The sequence below is a fragment of the Passer montanus genome, unplaced genomic scaffold (assembly GCF_014805655.1).
Source record: "Passer montanus isolate IOZ18808 unplaced genomic scaffold, ASM1480565v1 scaffold2, whole genome shotgun sequence".
NCBI lineage: Eukaryota > Metazoa > Chordata > Aves > Passeriformes > Passeridae > Passer > Passer montanus.
Window position 1 is genome coordinate 8767401 of NW_024366591.1, and position 13485 is coordinate 8780885.

The 13485-nt window shown below is 39.2% G+C and overlaps 1 protein-coding gene across 5 annotated transcripts in view; it reads right to left on the reverse strand.

The window, feature by feature from the left end:
* The window catches only part of PCNX2 (pecanex 2), a 159494-nt gene that overhangs the window by 122835 nt on the left and 23174 nt on the right, over window positions 1-13485 (reverse strand). For all 5 annotated transcript variants that reach the window (XR_005627247.1, XM_039707239.1, XM_039707238.1 and 2 more), the window contains 2 exons: window positions 12697-12790; window positions 1700-1835 (listed from right to left, as the gene is read on the reverse strand). Coding sequence is in view for 4 of the 5 variants with exons in the window: in XM_039707239.1 (XP_039563173.1) it covers window positions 1700-1835; window positions 12697-12790 (230 nt within the window). In the remaining variant the exon portion in view is untranslated. The remainder of the gene's footprint in view (window positions 1-1699; window positions 1836-12696; window positions 12791-13485) is intronic.

The window sequence follows — 13485 nt, forward strand, 5'->3', positions numbered from 1 at the left end:
ATTCAAAACAGTGGCAGAGACTTCACTAAAAACACCTGAGGATCTGATTGTTGATTCCCCAGAACAGCCTAATGTGCCTTTAGCTGAGTGCATAAGTGAACATTTTGGCTCCAGAGGAGCTGTAACCTTTGATATGCTGACTTTAAAATCTGAAAATAATTTATGTAGTCCAAATTTTAATTTTAATATTTTTGTTACTACTTTAAAAAGTAACTTAAAGATGGGGTCAGGGCATTTTTAAAGAAAAAAACATGTTTTAAAATATTACAGTTGCTAATACTGGCACAGTTTTGTTTCTCTTGGGGCCTATTACCCAACAGAAAGTAAAGCAAAACTCAGTCCACTGCAGTCATTAACTTCACAAATCTAATGTAGATTGCTCACCATAACTAGATAAAAAAATTCAAAACAGTGGCAGAGACTTCACTAAAAACACCTGAGGATCTGATTGTTGATTCCCCAGAACAGCCTAATGTGCCTTTAGCTGAGTGCATAAGTGAACATTTTGGCTCCAGAGGAGCTGTAACCTTTGGATGAAATCCTCTCTCTGAGTCTTGTAGTGCTTTGGTGGGAGATTTTTGAGCTGGATTTGGGAAACTCTCTGACTAGCCCTGAGCAAGCCACTCAAGTCTAACTGCTTCTCCTATCAAAAAACGGCTTATAAAAATTCACTTCATAAATTTATATGGTGTCAGCGACAGCCTGAAGCCCTAGCTTCATAGAAATCAATGACAATGCTTTCCTGACTTATGTTAGCTCAGAATTTCATGTTTAAGAAAAAAAATTCAGAAACCAGGGCATTCTGAAATTACTACCTGGCCTGGCTACAAATTTGCTAATGTGACCTTGAGGAGCAGCCTTCCTAAAAGAGAAAGAAGAAATGACAATTGTTCTCTAATTTACAGGCAGTTTACAAGTCTATAAATGTCTGGAAAACATCAGAGCCTTTAGATGGAAGACACTGTCCAAATATGAAAGACATTATTTGGGACAATTTACTGATTTTTAGTTTAAAATGGTTCCTTTATACAAGTTGCTTCTAGCTTAACATTCCAGTGTGAAATCTAAGATGAAAGGCAATTAATTGTCATTTTACTGTTATTCATAAACACCAAAATAGAATTTGCCATGGCAGAAAGTCAAAGGTATTATAAAAGGAATTGTAAAAACAAATTATAGCCTTAAGTCACAGACCCCAAACAAAGTGAAGTTTATGTCCACACAAGACCATGCAAACTGAAGTCTGAGTGCCTTTTTTTTTTACTATCTGCATTGAGGAGGTGGCTTCAACATTCCACAGCAAACATTCAGAGGTCTGGTTGCCCAACTCAGAAAAGTGAAACCAGACATAAGGTTTTATGACAGCAATGAGTCTGGAATAAACACTTCATACTATTAAAATCTGGTGGTGTGTCTAAAATCCTAACAGCTGTGTCCTCTTCCAATTGAAATATGGTTGAAGACAGAAGATGAACTTTTTCAGTGACAGAGTCTTTAAATAGTCCCCTAGGACACTATTCAGTGCCAGTAGAAAACAGCTGAGTTGCATCCATCAACATAAAACACATCTTCTCCCACATGAGCAATACCAGGAAAAACATTATAGCAAAATCAACAAAATTGTCTCAGGAACAAGCCTGCAGCATTTGTTTATTGAGCAGTTCATCAAGATGCTAGAAACTCAGATATAACAATGTACCCGTGGGTTTTCTGAAAGGGTCCTTCTGGCCACCATCAGCAGGAGCTGCTGCTGAAGAGCGCTGGCTGCTTGATCCCCAGAAGATGGCTCTTGGCTCTCTGAAGTGGTAGTGCTGGAGGAGCTGAACTGTATTTCACTGTGCACAGAGAATAGGAAATAGATTGTTTTAAGCAGCAATATTATCTCAACAATTCTGAAATATTACAGGAGAAGGCCTGCAATTACACTACTGGTTGGCTCACGGGACTTGGGAACCTTCCACCTTCATATCTGAAATCTAGCACAGAGCCACAAAGCAGTCAACACCCAAATTCAGATACACTTGATTTACTACATCCACCACAGAGAAACAGATACTTCTGTATCACAGCTTTTCTCATTTTGAGATGAACACCCTCAAGGAATCACACTTCAGAAGCGCCTTTTTCTGTCCATTGACAATTTAAGTTTAGGGATGCACATCTACAGAGCAAAACTGCAAAGTAGATACTGCAGAGATCCCAGAATAGCTTCCAATGAGCTCACTTAGGTACCAAGCTAGTCTGGTTTCACCTGCACTGAATTTGGTGAGTACTGATTTACCCTGCTGAAAATTCAGGCTACAAGAATTTCCTTCTGCCCCAACAAGATAATAGTACATGAGCTAATTCACATAAGGCTAATTCACATATCCCCCATATACTGAGTGTAAACACACCCTGGGAGGGCCCTGAGCAAGATACTGTTTATAGTTTTTCCTTACATTTGTATTGTAGCACAGCACCTAAACACTTGTGAAAATCTGCACTTAGAGCAGCAGTGCCTGCTGTGTTGCAGAAATCATGTTACCATGACATGACTGACTGGGTTTCAGAGACAACTTTATTGAAATGAAATAATTGTTACTTGGGGAAGAGATCTATTTTAAATACTTCTTTCTAATTCTCTTCCAAATGGGATTTATACATCAAGTGCTCTGCTCCAAGCTCATTGCCCCACTAGCTCTGGATACCTGCCTTGGGTTCTTACTACTTTTGCATCTACATGAGGTGAAAGCACCTAAGTGCTCATGCAAGGTAGTCAATAGCTGTTCTTATCTTGCATAAAGACAAGAAGGAAGAAACTAGAGAAACTAGAGTAATCTGCCTACAGTCAGCCAAGAAGCCTATGGCAGCACAAAGATTAAAACCTTCCTCTTGCATACCCTACATGTGCCCCAAAGGCACCTTATTAATTTTAGTTAACTCAACTTTCCTTGCTTTTGGTTGCCAGTTCCCAAAGGCTCCTACATAGCCCTTGTTAAAGCACTAAAACTGTCCTGCACATGACTGGCTGTTAACTCCAGCTACAGTGGTTAACATTGTTCTGGAACACAGCTCAGTGTCTGGATTACTTAAAAGAAGGGCTGAAGCGCCACACCAACAGGTTGAAATGCACACACTCTCTCCTTCCCTCCAGGATTTGATAGCTCTGCCTGGACCAACAGGAACACGATCAGCCTTGGGATGTCAGCAGAAAAGCCATCCTGCCTCTGGTTTCTGAGCCAGGTAGTTTATGTTTTCAAAGCCTTGATTGCTATCAGGCTTGAATTCCAGACCTGATATTCACTATCTGCCATTCCAGCAGAACTCCCAGCTGAGCAGAAATGAGAGCATCCCATGCTCCTGACCCTCACGGCTTCCTCTGCACTCCACGCTCCGTGCTACTACAGACAGCAGCATGATCTGCTCCACAATCAGGAAAGCAGTCATGTTCCCTTTGGACAGTACCAGCAAATGAGAACGTGGTCCACCACAACCCACTTGATGTCCCAGCCACAAAGCAGCCCTCTGTAAGAATCATCTCCTTTGTCAGCAGTTATTAACAAAACAGTACAGAAGGGATGGCACTCATCCAAGATCCTGGATCACAACCAGAAGATTTAAGCATGAGGAAAGTGAAGGAAGCCTTGAGGAATGTTTCCCAGAAGTAAGATTACCACAGCCATGGACTACAGAGCAACCTTGCCCAGTCAGAAGAAAGGCAAGGGATTTTTTGTTTGTTTCCTCAGGATGAGCTGTCCCATTCCTTGTCATTATGGGTGCAACCCTCAGCCTCCCTGTTCACAGCAAGAAGGCAGCAAATTTAGCCCAGGCTATGCAGGAACACTAGCCTGGAAATTCCTGCCCAAAAGGTGACTCAACAAAAGAGCAGGGGAATAAAACAGTTGTTGCTCATGCCTTCCTAAATGAAGAGTCAATCTTCACTAAATTGCTACATCTTTAGCTGTCTTTCTACAAAAGCCAAAAGTATTTTGAAATTGGACCACATCTTTAATCCCACATTCACCAAAAATGGAAATGGCAGAAGGACAGATGGATGGAACAGAATACCAGAGGAGTCTATCAGTTCTCAGAAATTAAAAAGTCTTTTATCAGTAAAGTTTCTTCCAAGAATAAACCTAGGGGATCAAATCATCTCCCATCAGACTTGAAGTTAACAAAAAAACTAAGAGTGCCCATGGTCTGTTTTGTGTTTGTATTAAAAATCCATAGCTCCGCCTCTCAGCAAGTGGCAGAGGAGACACTGACTGTGGGAAAGAGTCAGAAACTTTATAAGCCTGAAAAAGCAATTAGGGCAGAGAAGTTGGGAAGACAGAGCTAGTAAAGCAACAATTCCAAAATCAGAATCTGTCATTTGGCAATCATCAGCCTCATTTCCCTGTACCTTCTTATTCTCTCCTCATCTTCCATTTCCTTCAGCTCCTGTCTACTGCTTTTGTCTTCCTTATCCCTATTTTACACACAACCTCCTTCTGACATTCACTTGCTACCCCCAAAGATGAATTGCTTGCACAGCTACTTAGAAACTGTACATCTCATCTGATGACATTGCTATCACACTGACAGCAAACACCAGTAAGAAATGCAATGACAGTGTTTGTGTTTTTGTAAGCCTATAAACTAGATTCTGTAAATTTATTACCATATATAAATAGGAGCAAACACTCTCTAATCATAAAATCATTATAACAGAGCTGATCGCAGTATAACACGGAATCTTGCTAAATAGAAAATCTGTTCATTTGCAGAATCAAATTAATATTATCAAGATCTATCACAGTAAACTGCACTGCTAATGTAAGCAAAGGTATAATTGAACTAAATTTTGAGTAATAAATTATTAACTAAAAATATCTCTGATAAACATATAACCTACGCAGATCAAATTCAAAAGCAACATAGCACCCTCTACTGATAATTGAGTATAAAACCAGGAATTTTTTCTCTGGCTCATAATCCTGTTTTGTAAGAACACTCAGCAAGCAAAAGGTAGTGGAGTAATCATATAACACAACATATAGAATGTTTCAGTATAACCACGCAGTGCCGGAAAAAATCTTCCTTTTCCCTCTCTGTTTAGCCTGTTGCCTTATACCATCGACAACTTGGCCTGAGCCATTCAAACACAACCCAGCCTAAATCATCCCCTTTCTTAGGATTAGCTTGCCTTGGGTCTGACACCCCTCCATGAGTTCATTATACAGGCACACCACAAAGAATTCCCTGTTAATAAAGCTGTTTTGCAACTCTCGGTTAAATTTCATTTTAACCTGCATATTGGAGAAAGGACAGGTCTTCACATGCTAAAAACCAGAGAGATCACACTGGACTGCCTAAGACAGCTGTCTGGGTTTCTACAGAGTTTACAGTATGTAATAAATATCATAGTGATAATAAATAATACAGGCAAAAGCTGCATGTAATACTTCCTAAAATACTGCCCTTAGGTGATGGTAAGCAACTACAGCTGTGAAGAGCCAGAAGGCAGCTCAGAGTTGGAAATGACTCCTCCTGCACATCCTACAAGCAATTGCTTCTGGAGTACTGGTCTGAGGGGCACTGAACTGAGACCTGAGTGACGTGGCTGTACAAGACCCAGCCAGTGCTCACAACACAGCAGGAACTCAACACACCCATACCCTTGTGCTCTTTCAAAACAGCCAGTTTGTGGCTCAAATGCAGCTGTCTGAACTGATGTTGCTCATTAGGTCTCCACTAGAGAGCTGCCAGCACCAATTTGACCAGAGTACTGCACAGTTCAAGACTGACACTAAAAGCCACTAAAGTTGTGGATGTTGCTTCTTTTCAGAAAATGACGGCTTACCGTTCCCAAATAACAAGACTCACACTAAAAAGCAACTCAGAGCATGTAAGAAGACTGAAATATGCCAGTGATAGCTGCATTAGCAGTGGATGATTATTTCACAAATCCAATCAAAGGAAAAAGAAAAAAACTCAAAGAGGAAGCACTCTTCACTTTTTTTTTGTAAGACTTAGCAGTTTAATAAAGTTTAAAATTAATTCAGAATGTGCATCTTAACTATTTTCAGTGCTTACATCTGATGGCAGCTCAAGTTAAAGATGAAATCTCTCTTAAATGTTGTTCATATTTTGCTAGTTGTACAAATGTATATTTATACCCATTTTACTACAGGATTTGGGGATAATTTTTAGCATTTGTTTTAACTAGCAAAAATAACATCCCTAACAACAATAAGGCAGAATACCTGAGTTTACAGAATGTAAAAGCTGGATGTAGTGATATACTGACATAATAGGCAGGAAAGATATCAGATCACTGTTGCAGTGCTGCAATAGACTGCAAAACAAGCAGTAGTACATGTTAAGTCAGCTACTGCAGATGGACAGAAAGACCTTGTAAAGCACGTTCCCAAAGGCACTGTGGTCAATATAGAGGCAGGAAGTGATGAATGCCTTCTTACTCAAATGTTAAGAATGGGGTCCATTCAGTACACTCTTACTTTCCAGTATTCAGATACTTTTATGTTGCTAATAAGCATGTAAACTGATAATTTGCAAGCCTATTACATTTCAAAACAAAGATAAATATACCAAAAACTTTAAAAACAAATAGTATGTGTTAGCTAATATACTAGAGGATGCATTTTGAGAAGATGCAGCCCTATTTGAATTAGTGCATTAATAGCTTCCAAAGTTGTGTTATCTCCAAAATACTTTAAAACATTCCTTTTTGCTCTCCTTATGGGAGGGCAGGGGATGGCAGAGAAACCAGTCAGTCCTAACACTTACAGCACTCCATAAGCTCCTAGTCCTGAGCAGGATTTTGCTGCCATCATGTGGCAGCATGGTCCCCTCTCATCTCCGAGTCTCATTCTGTTGAAAACACTCTTGTCCCTGCCCAGTGTTCAGTGAAAGCAGGACTAACAACCCCCTACGCAAATAAAGGAAAGGATTTTAACTGGCCAAGCTTAACGCAAGGGTTTCCTCCTGCCCCTTGCAAGCCATCAGGAAAATGCTACCAAGTTTGTAAAGAGTACTTCTCATAAAAATCCATGGCTTCTTTACAACACAAACATGACCATTTTCAGTGCACACCCCCTGCTGATTTCTGTGTTCAAGCAGCTCTGTGCCCAGGGGAGCAGCTTATCTGAAATCACTGAATCCCAAAGAGGACTCTGTAATATTTGTCGCATCCATTTCAAAACATGCTCAGCTGCAGAACTGCACAACCTGACAAGCAGCATTAAAAAATCTTTAAGATTCAGCAGCCTATTACAAGAGCAGTGGGGGATTGTTTTATTTGGGTCACCTTGCTGAGAAATACAAAGATGCTTTAATGGCACACTTTTCGGTCATGTTCTAAAACATTTTGAAACACTAAAAAAAAAAAATCTACTTTCTCCTATGAGAAATAACCTCAAAGGTTCAGGGAATTTTCCAGCAGTGAACATACTAAATATTAGTAGATTTATGAAGGAGATGTATAGTACCACTACGGCATTCAGATAGACTTTCATACAGTATAACATACTTGAGCAGTTTATTCTGAGATGAGAATGTAAATCAAATAAGTTAGCTCACTGATCTGACATTCTCTCTTTTGCCCAGGGCCAGAAACACCAGCACTCTGCAGCTGTACTGACAGATACCTTAAATAATTTTTTTAGTACTTGTTAGCCACTAGTTTGCTGTGAATACTTTTTTTAACTTTTGGCCCCAATGATACCAAAAATAAAATTACTCTCAAAACAAACAAAGAAACAAAAAAATCTAAGCAATTGTTATAAATGAAGGTGTCTATTTGTATTGCAAAACATTTTAGCTATAATATAGCTTTTTAGAAGCCTAGTTTCAGTGTCAGAGCCTAATCTAAAAAAAGTGAGGAGTTCAGAGGACTGCTCAGACAGAACATGTCTGGAAAGTGCAATACAAATGCATGATTGTGCTGGTATGGTTGAACCACGTCTAGTAATAAAACACACATGAATATAATTTTATTCTACAAAAAATGATATTTTAATAATTTTACAGGTAAATTAAAAGATACATGACCAAGAAAGCAGGATAAGGCTCAAACTGGAATATTTTTTAAAGGCATAGAGCAAGTTGAATTTTATATATAATTTATTCCAAATGAAAGCTCAAGTGTCACACAGCAAGGAGAATCTGCATCTAAGATAAAGGTGCTTTTTTTTTGCTAAGAGCTGGGTAATCTTTCTGTTTGTACTGCTTTTGGTTGGAGCAGTGTTACTTAATAGTAGCTGGTATGGAGCTCTGTTTTGGATTTGTGTTGGAAATGGTGTTGATAACACAGGTATGTTTTAGCCATTTCTGAGCAGCCCTTGCACAGAGCCCCAGAGGCTTTTTTTTGCTCCTCACAGCCCCCATCAGTGGGGAGGCTGGGGGTGCAGAAGCAGCTGAGAGGAGACAAAGCCAGGACAGCTGACCCCAACTGACCAGAGGGACATTCCCTACAACATGGCACTCAGCATATAAATCTAGGTGAAGGAGGGAAAAAGGAGGATGTTTAGAGTAGTGTCTTTGTCTCCCGATGTCACCAAGACTCAGGACAAGCAGGTGTTCTATGCAGCCACTTCCAAGAAAGCCAAGCTCCATCACATGTCTGGCGACTCACTGCAGAATAGATTCAAATGGTCTTTTTGTACTAATTTCTACCATAATCCATGAGCTGAGAATAGAGTTTATACTTTTGTCAAAGCCTGTCACAAAGCAATTTATGGCAAGAGGTGAACTAGGCTGAGTAATGGGAGCATCAAATTTAGATGCAATTAGCTCAACAGGGAACCCATTCCACTGGGACTGCTGGCAAGAGGTGTCGCTGGCAAGCTAACAGACAAAAGTGGGGTCAGGGTAATTACACTGACAGTAAGTGGGGACTTGATTAGTCTTGCCAATGTTTAAATAATTCACCAAACTCAGTGACAGGAATCACCCACCAAAGTGGGGATTATGATGGAAAAGGAATTACCTACTTTTGGTGATAATTACAACATAAAAACCTCCTCACGTTTTAACTTGGCTAGGTCTTCAAATATTTTAAAAGCTGCACTGCTAGACAAGTGAGAGACAATTTGGCAAGAGCCAAGTACAAAAACAATCTGAAAAAATTCTAATTCTCAGTAATCTTTAATAGAATTAAGATATAATTTTGGGAATTATTAATAAGAAAGTGTTTATATTACAATTAAGAAGCTTGGTATATTTCCCAGGACAAGGACTGCAGGTACAGGTAATTTTAAGAGCAGCTACTATAGTTGAAAAGCCAACAATTAAGCTAAAAAATCAAAAACACACAAAGACAAAAAGTAGAAACTGATGGAATATATATTAATATTGATAAACTGGAGAATACTCCAAGATCATCTCACAACACTGCAGAACCAGAAAGACATGACAAGACAAAGCCTATTCCCTTTAACAGTATTGCCTGCAATGTCAAGAGTGTCTGAAGGAAGAAATCACAGATTCCTTCAGATATGGACATCTGCTTTCTCTGGCACATTGCAATCCACTGTTGTCCATCCAGCTCTTTCTAACCAAATAAAAAGCAGGATGCACTCAAAAACAAAGAAGAAAAATAAAATCGTAACATATCCTCACTTCTATGACAGTGAATTATTTGTGAGAAATTCATCTCAGGTGTTATGCCAAGAAGATCAAATGGACTATAGGATACTACTTTAATTTCAATTCGTAATAATCTGATGTGAAATGCTTAAGCCTACAAATGGAGAAGACAATATTAGGACTCAATAGACAGAAAGTTAGAATTTGAAGATCATGAAACATTAATTAGTTTGCCTCAAGATTTTCTTTAAGAACTTTTTTTGAGTAATATTTAAACATCTTCTTCAGTTTTGCATAACACTGTTAAAACAGTTACCTATGGCCAATTCATAAGGAAATTACATTACTCTTTACAAACCAGCCACAGTTCATACTCTCGCCAGTCAAAATTCCTTCCCCTTGCACAACTGCATAATCCCGGAGGCATCACATCTCTTTCCTAGAGACCCGCTGGTCTGCTGCCTCTCCCAACACCCACAAAGCAAGAGGCCTCTTGTCATCTTCTGTCCTGGGTCAATTCTCCTCATAAAGAAGAACATCACGGCACGGTCCATTCAAATCCACATAGTTATTCTACTTGCTTAACTCAGTTTGACATTTTTCCCTTAGGAGCAGCTTAATCTTAACAGTATAAAGCAAGCATGATTGGTGATAAGTGTTTTCAGAGCTCATATACATCTACTTCAAACCTTTGTATTGCTCTCTGTGCTTATTCTAAATTCTGAAATCTGGGCTCCACAAGACCAAAAACCTACCCTCACCTCTGAAAGGAGGAGGACACCTCTTTTGGCTAGGCATTAATTCTCTCCTGCATCTCCTGACTTGTGAAATATTTGGACGGCTCATTAATGAATTCAGACACCAGGCCTAAAGGTATTGGTTATTTCTAAACCATTTCAATCACTCAAGGAAGCTGTAATGTCATTATCACTGTCTTCTCCTCAGTTAACTTTTTCATGGGCTGGTAGATAAGTCATGTTCATCTCAGAGGTGCTTTCCATGTCTCTTTTCTAATATCTTTCCATAACAGCAGCATCTCCTGTTGGTGTGGACTACTCTTACGATGAACATCTCCACCAGAGAGAGCCCACCCCCAAGGGAATAGTTTTTGTAAAGGACCCTCTCCAGACAGACACACAGAACAGATTAAGTGAAGCACACATTAATTACACCTCATGCTTCATTTTATCCTATTTGGCTTTTTCTTCACTAATAACCTTTCCTTCACTGATCATTTGGTTTATCTTTATCAAAAAAGAAAGTAACCTGACACAACTGATGAGCAAGCCTGCAGGTGGGGACAGAGGAGATGGAAAGATGCATCATTCCTGTACTGTACTTAAAGCAGGTTTGCTCTTCCATTTTTCATATGCTGTAAGTGCTCCATATTGTCTAAATACAAACTACCTGAAGGTGAACACCTGAAGAAAAAACAAAAACTCCTTCCTTCCTGTGCTACCCTTCAAGCTACTCACAGATGGTAGAAACTGCCCACTGAACAAACAGCTCTCACTAATCTCTTTGGCCTAGACATTACAAAGTGCCCCTGCAAAAACCAGCTTAAGCATACTTCAAGCTTCCTTGTCCCCTTTCCTTGTTTTTCATATTAACTCCTTCTTTGCCCTTTCCCTCATGCTGCTCTCGGAAAAAATCGTGTTCTGGCTTTCCATTGACTCCCACAAAGAAAGCCCTGGGAACCCACTCCTCTTTGCTGATTTGTTCCATTCCCTGGTCTGGACTGTCACTTTACTCTGAGACTTCCAGCAAAGGTGCTCATCTTAAGAAATTACATGCTTGTAAATGCCTGCAAAGAATACCTGAACTTGCTTTTGTTAACATGGTTGAGTGGACCCCTTAAAAATAAACTTCATCCCTTAAGGTCTGTAACCCAAGACAGAGGTGTCACATAAGCATCTAGCAAAGGCAGATTCATCATGACTTCCTACACGAGACGGAAAATGGTCCTTCCTTTGATTAAAAAAAAGTCAGGGGCCAGAAAACTATTTCTGAATTTAGGACAGATTCAAATTCATAGTTAGAGGAAGGGGGAGAGGAAGAGTGCTCTGTGCAAGGTGAAACAAAGAGAATTGCAAGAAATAAATGGAACCCAAATAAAATGTTTGATTTTTTAGGTCAAACTGAACTCCAACAGAATGGGTGTGGGGGTGGGCTATTTTGCTAAAGACAGAACATTTCTACTATTAAATTTTTTCTTATTTTTTTACTCTTTGCCCACTGACAAATAAAAGCATTATTCTCACGTTTCTCATACTAGAATTCTATCTAAAATGTTTTTAACATGGTCCCAAGTTTTTCAAAAGCCTCCACTAAGAGACAAACACTTGAAATAGAATTCTATCTAAAATGCTAACGCTGTTTTTAACATGGTCCCAAGTTTTTCAAAAGCCTCCACTAAGAGACAAACACTTGAAGAACAATATTTGCTATTTTAAAAAAAGACCATTCTCACTCCATCACTCAACTTCTGCAAATGCTGCAAAGCAGTATGAAAATCAAAATTATTTAATTAAAATACTTATGAATAGCTACAATTCTTTTTTCAGATATACAAACAACAGATCACACGAAAGAGTGTGGAAACCATAGTAATAAATACAGGATTTATATGGATCACTCTAAAAAGAACTTTTGAAAAAAGCAATTTTTTTTGATCAGCTCCTCATTGGAGGAGCAAATTATCATTAGAGATGTAATGCAAGGTAAAAGGCTCTGCTGCTAGAACCCACAGCTCAATCACTGATACAGACATAGCACTAAAAGTTTGTAAAGAATGCAATGGGTATGGGAAGCAAACAAGATGAGGTTGATAGAACAGTCCCACTTTGTTTACAATTTCATTTATAATAGCTACATTTGACTTTGGCTATTCCCAAAAATAAATAAAGCCAAGTGCATAGTTCTGATTTTCATTTTCACTTTTTCTTTCCTACATTCTTATAAAGCTCTCAGTACTTCAGCAGAAAGCAAAAAAATTTTCCTGCTTTGACTTCTCTAGAAAAGGTTAGCACATTTTTTCACCACTTCATATGTATTTTTCACAGCTACAGTTTCACAGTTTCCACCAATGAAAACTTTCAATGTTTCTAAAAATAAGGGCTTACTTACTGAGCATTTGACATACAATCACAATTTGATAGCTGATGTCTAAAATTTCCTTCCTTCTGACAGCCAGCTTTTAAGTAGCAGGACCTGATTTCCCCTTTAGAAAATACAGAGGGAAAAAATGTCGGTTCAGTGATGCAATCATTTGTGTACACAAAAAAATTATAAAATACACATTCTAAATCAGGCATATTTATAAACATATATTTTTCAGTCTGTGCATTAGGCTCATTTTAGATTTCAGAAAGCAAAATCGCATTTGAACAACTGAAAATCTGAGAAAAATCAAAACACAGAAGTCACAGTAAAAATTTCAAAGGCACGTAAATTAAACAGAAAGCACATTGATTAATGTAAGTTCACCACGAAAGGTGAAATCAGATTTCCCTCTTTCCATTCACAAAGGTGACATCAGGAGGTAGAAAGCAGCAAAAAGTTCTGCTAGAAGTGCAGCCACAGTTCCTCCCTGTTTGCAGAGGAGCACAAAGCCAAGGGTGGGTGCTGGCTGACCCAGAGGCTGCGTCACCTGCTCCCCTGGCACTGCTGCCCTTCTGGCCACAGCACAACCACACCTGCAGGCTGCCAGCAGGGCCAGGAGGAACAGGCAGAAAACCAAATTATCTCCAGGGTCACAGATCCAGTACCATTAGCACTCACTCCATGCTGGTTTTGAAGACCACTTTAAAGGAAATAGGGCTTTTGGGACAGCTATCTTTCAGAAGTATGAGCCAGTTCCTCACAGGGCACTACGCAGAGCTCAAACCCATCCTACAGCTTCAGACTCCAAGAATA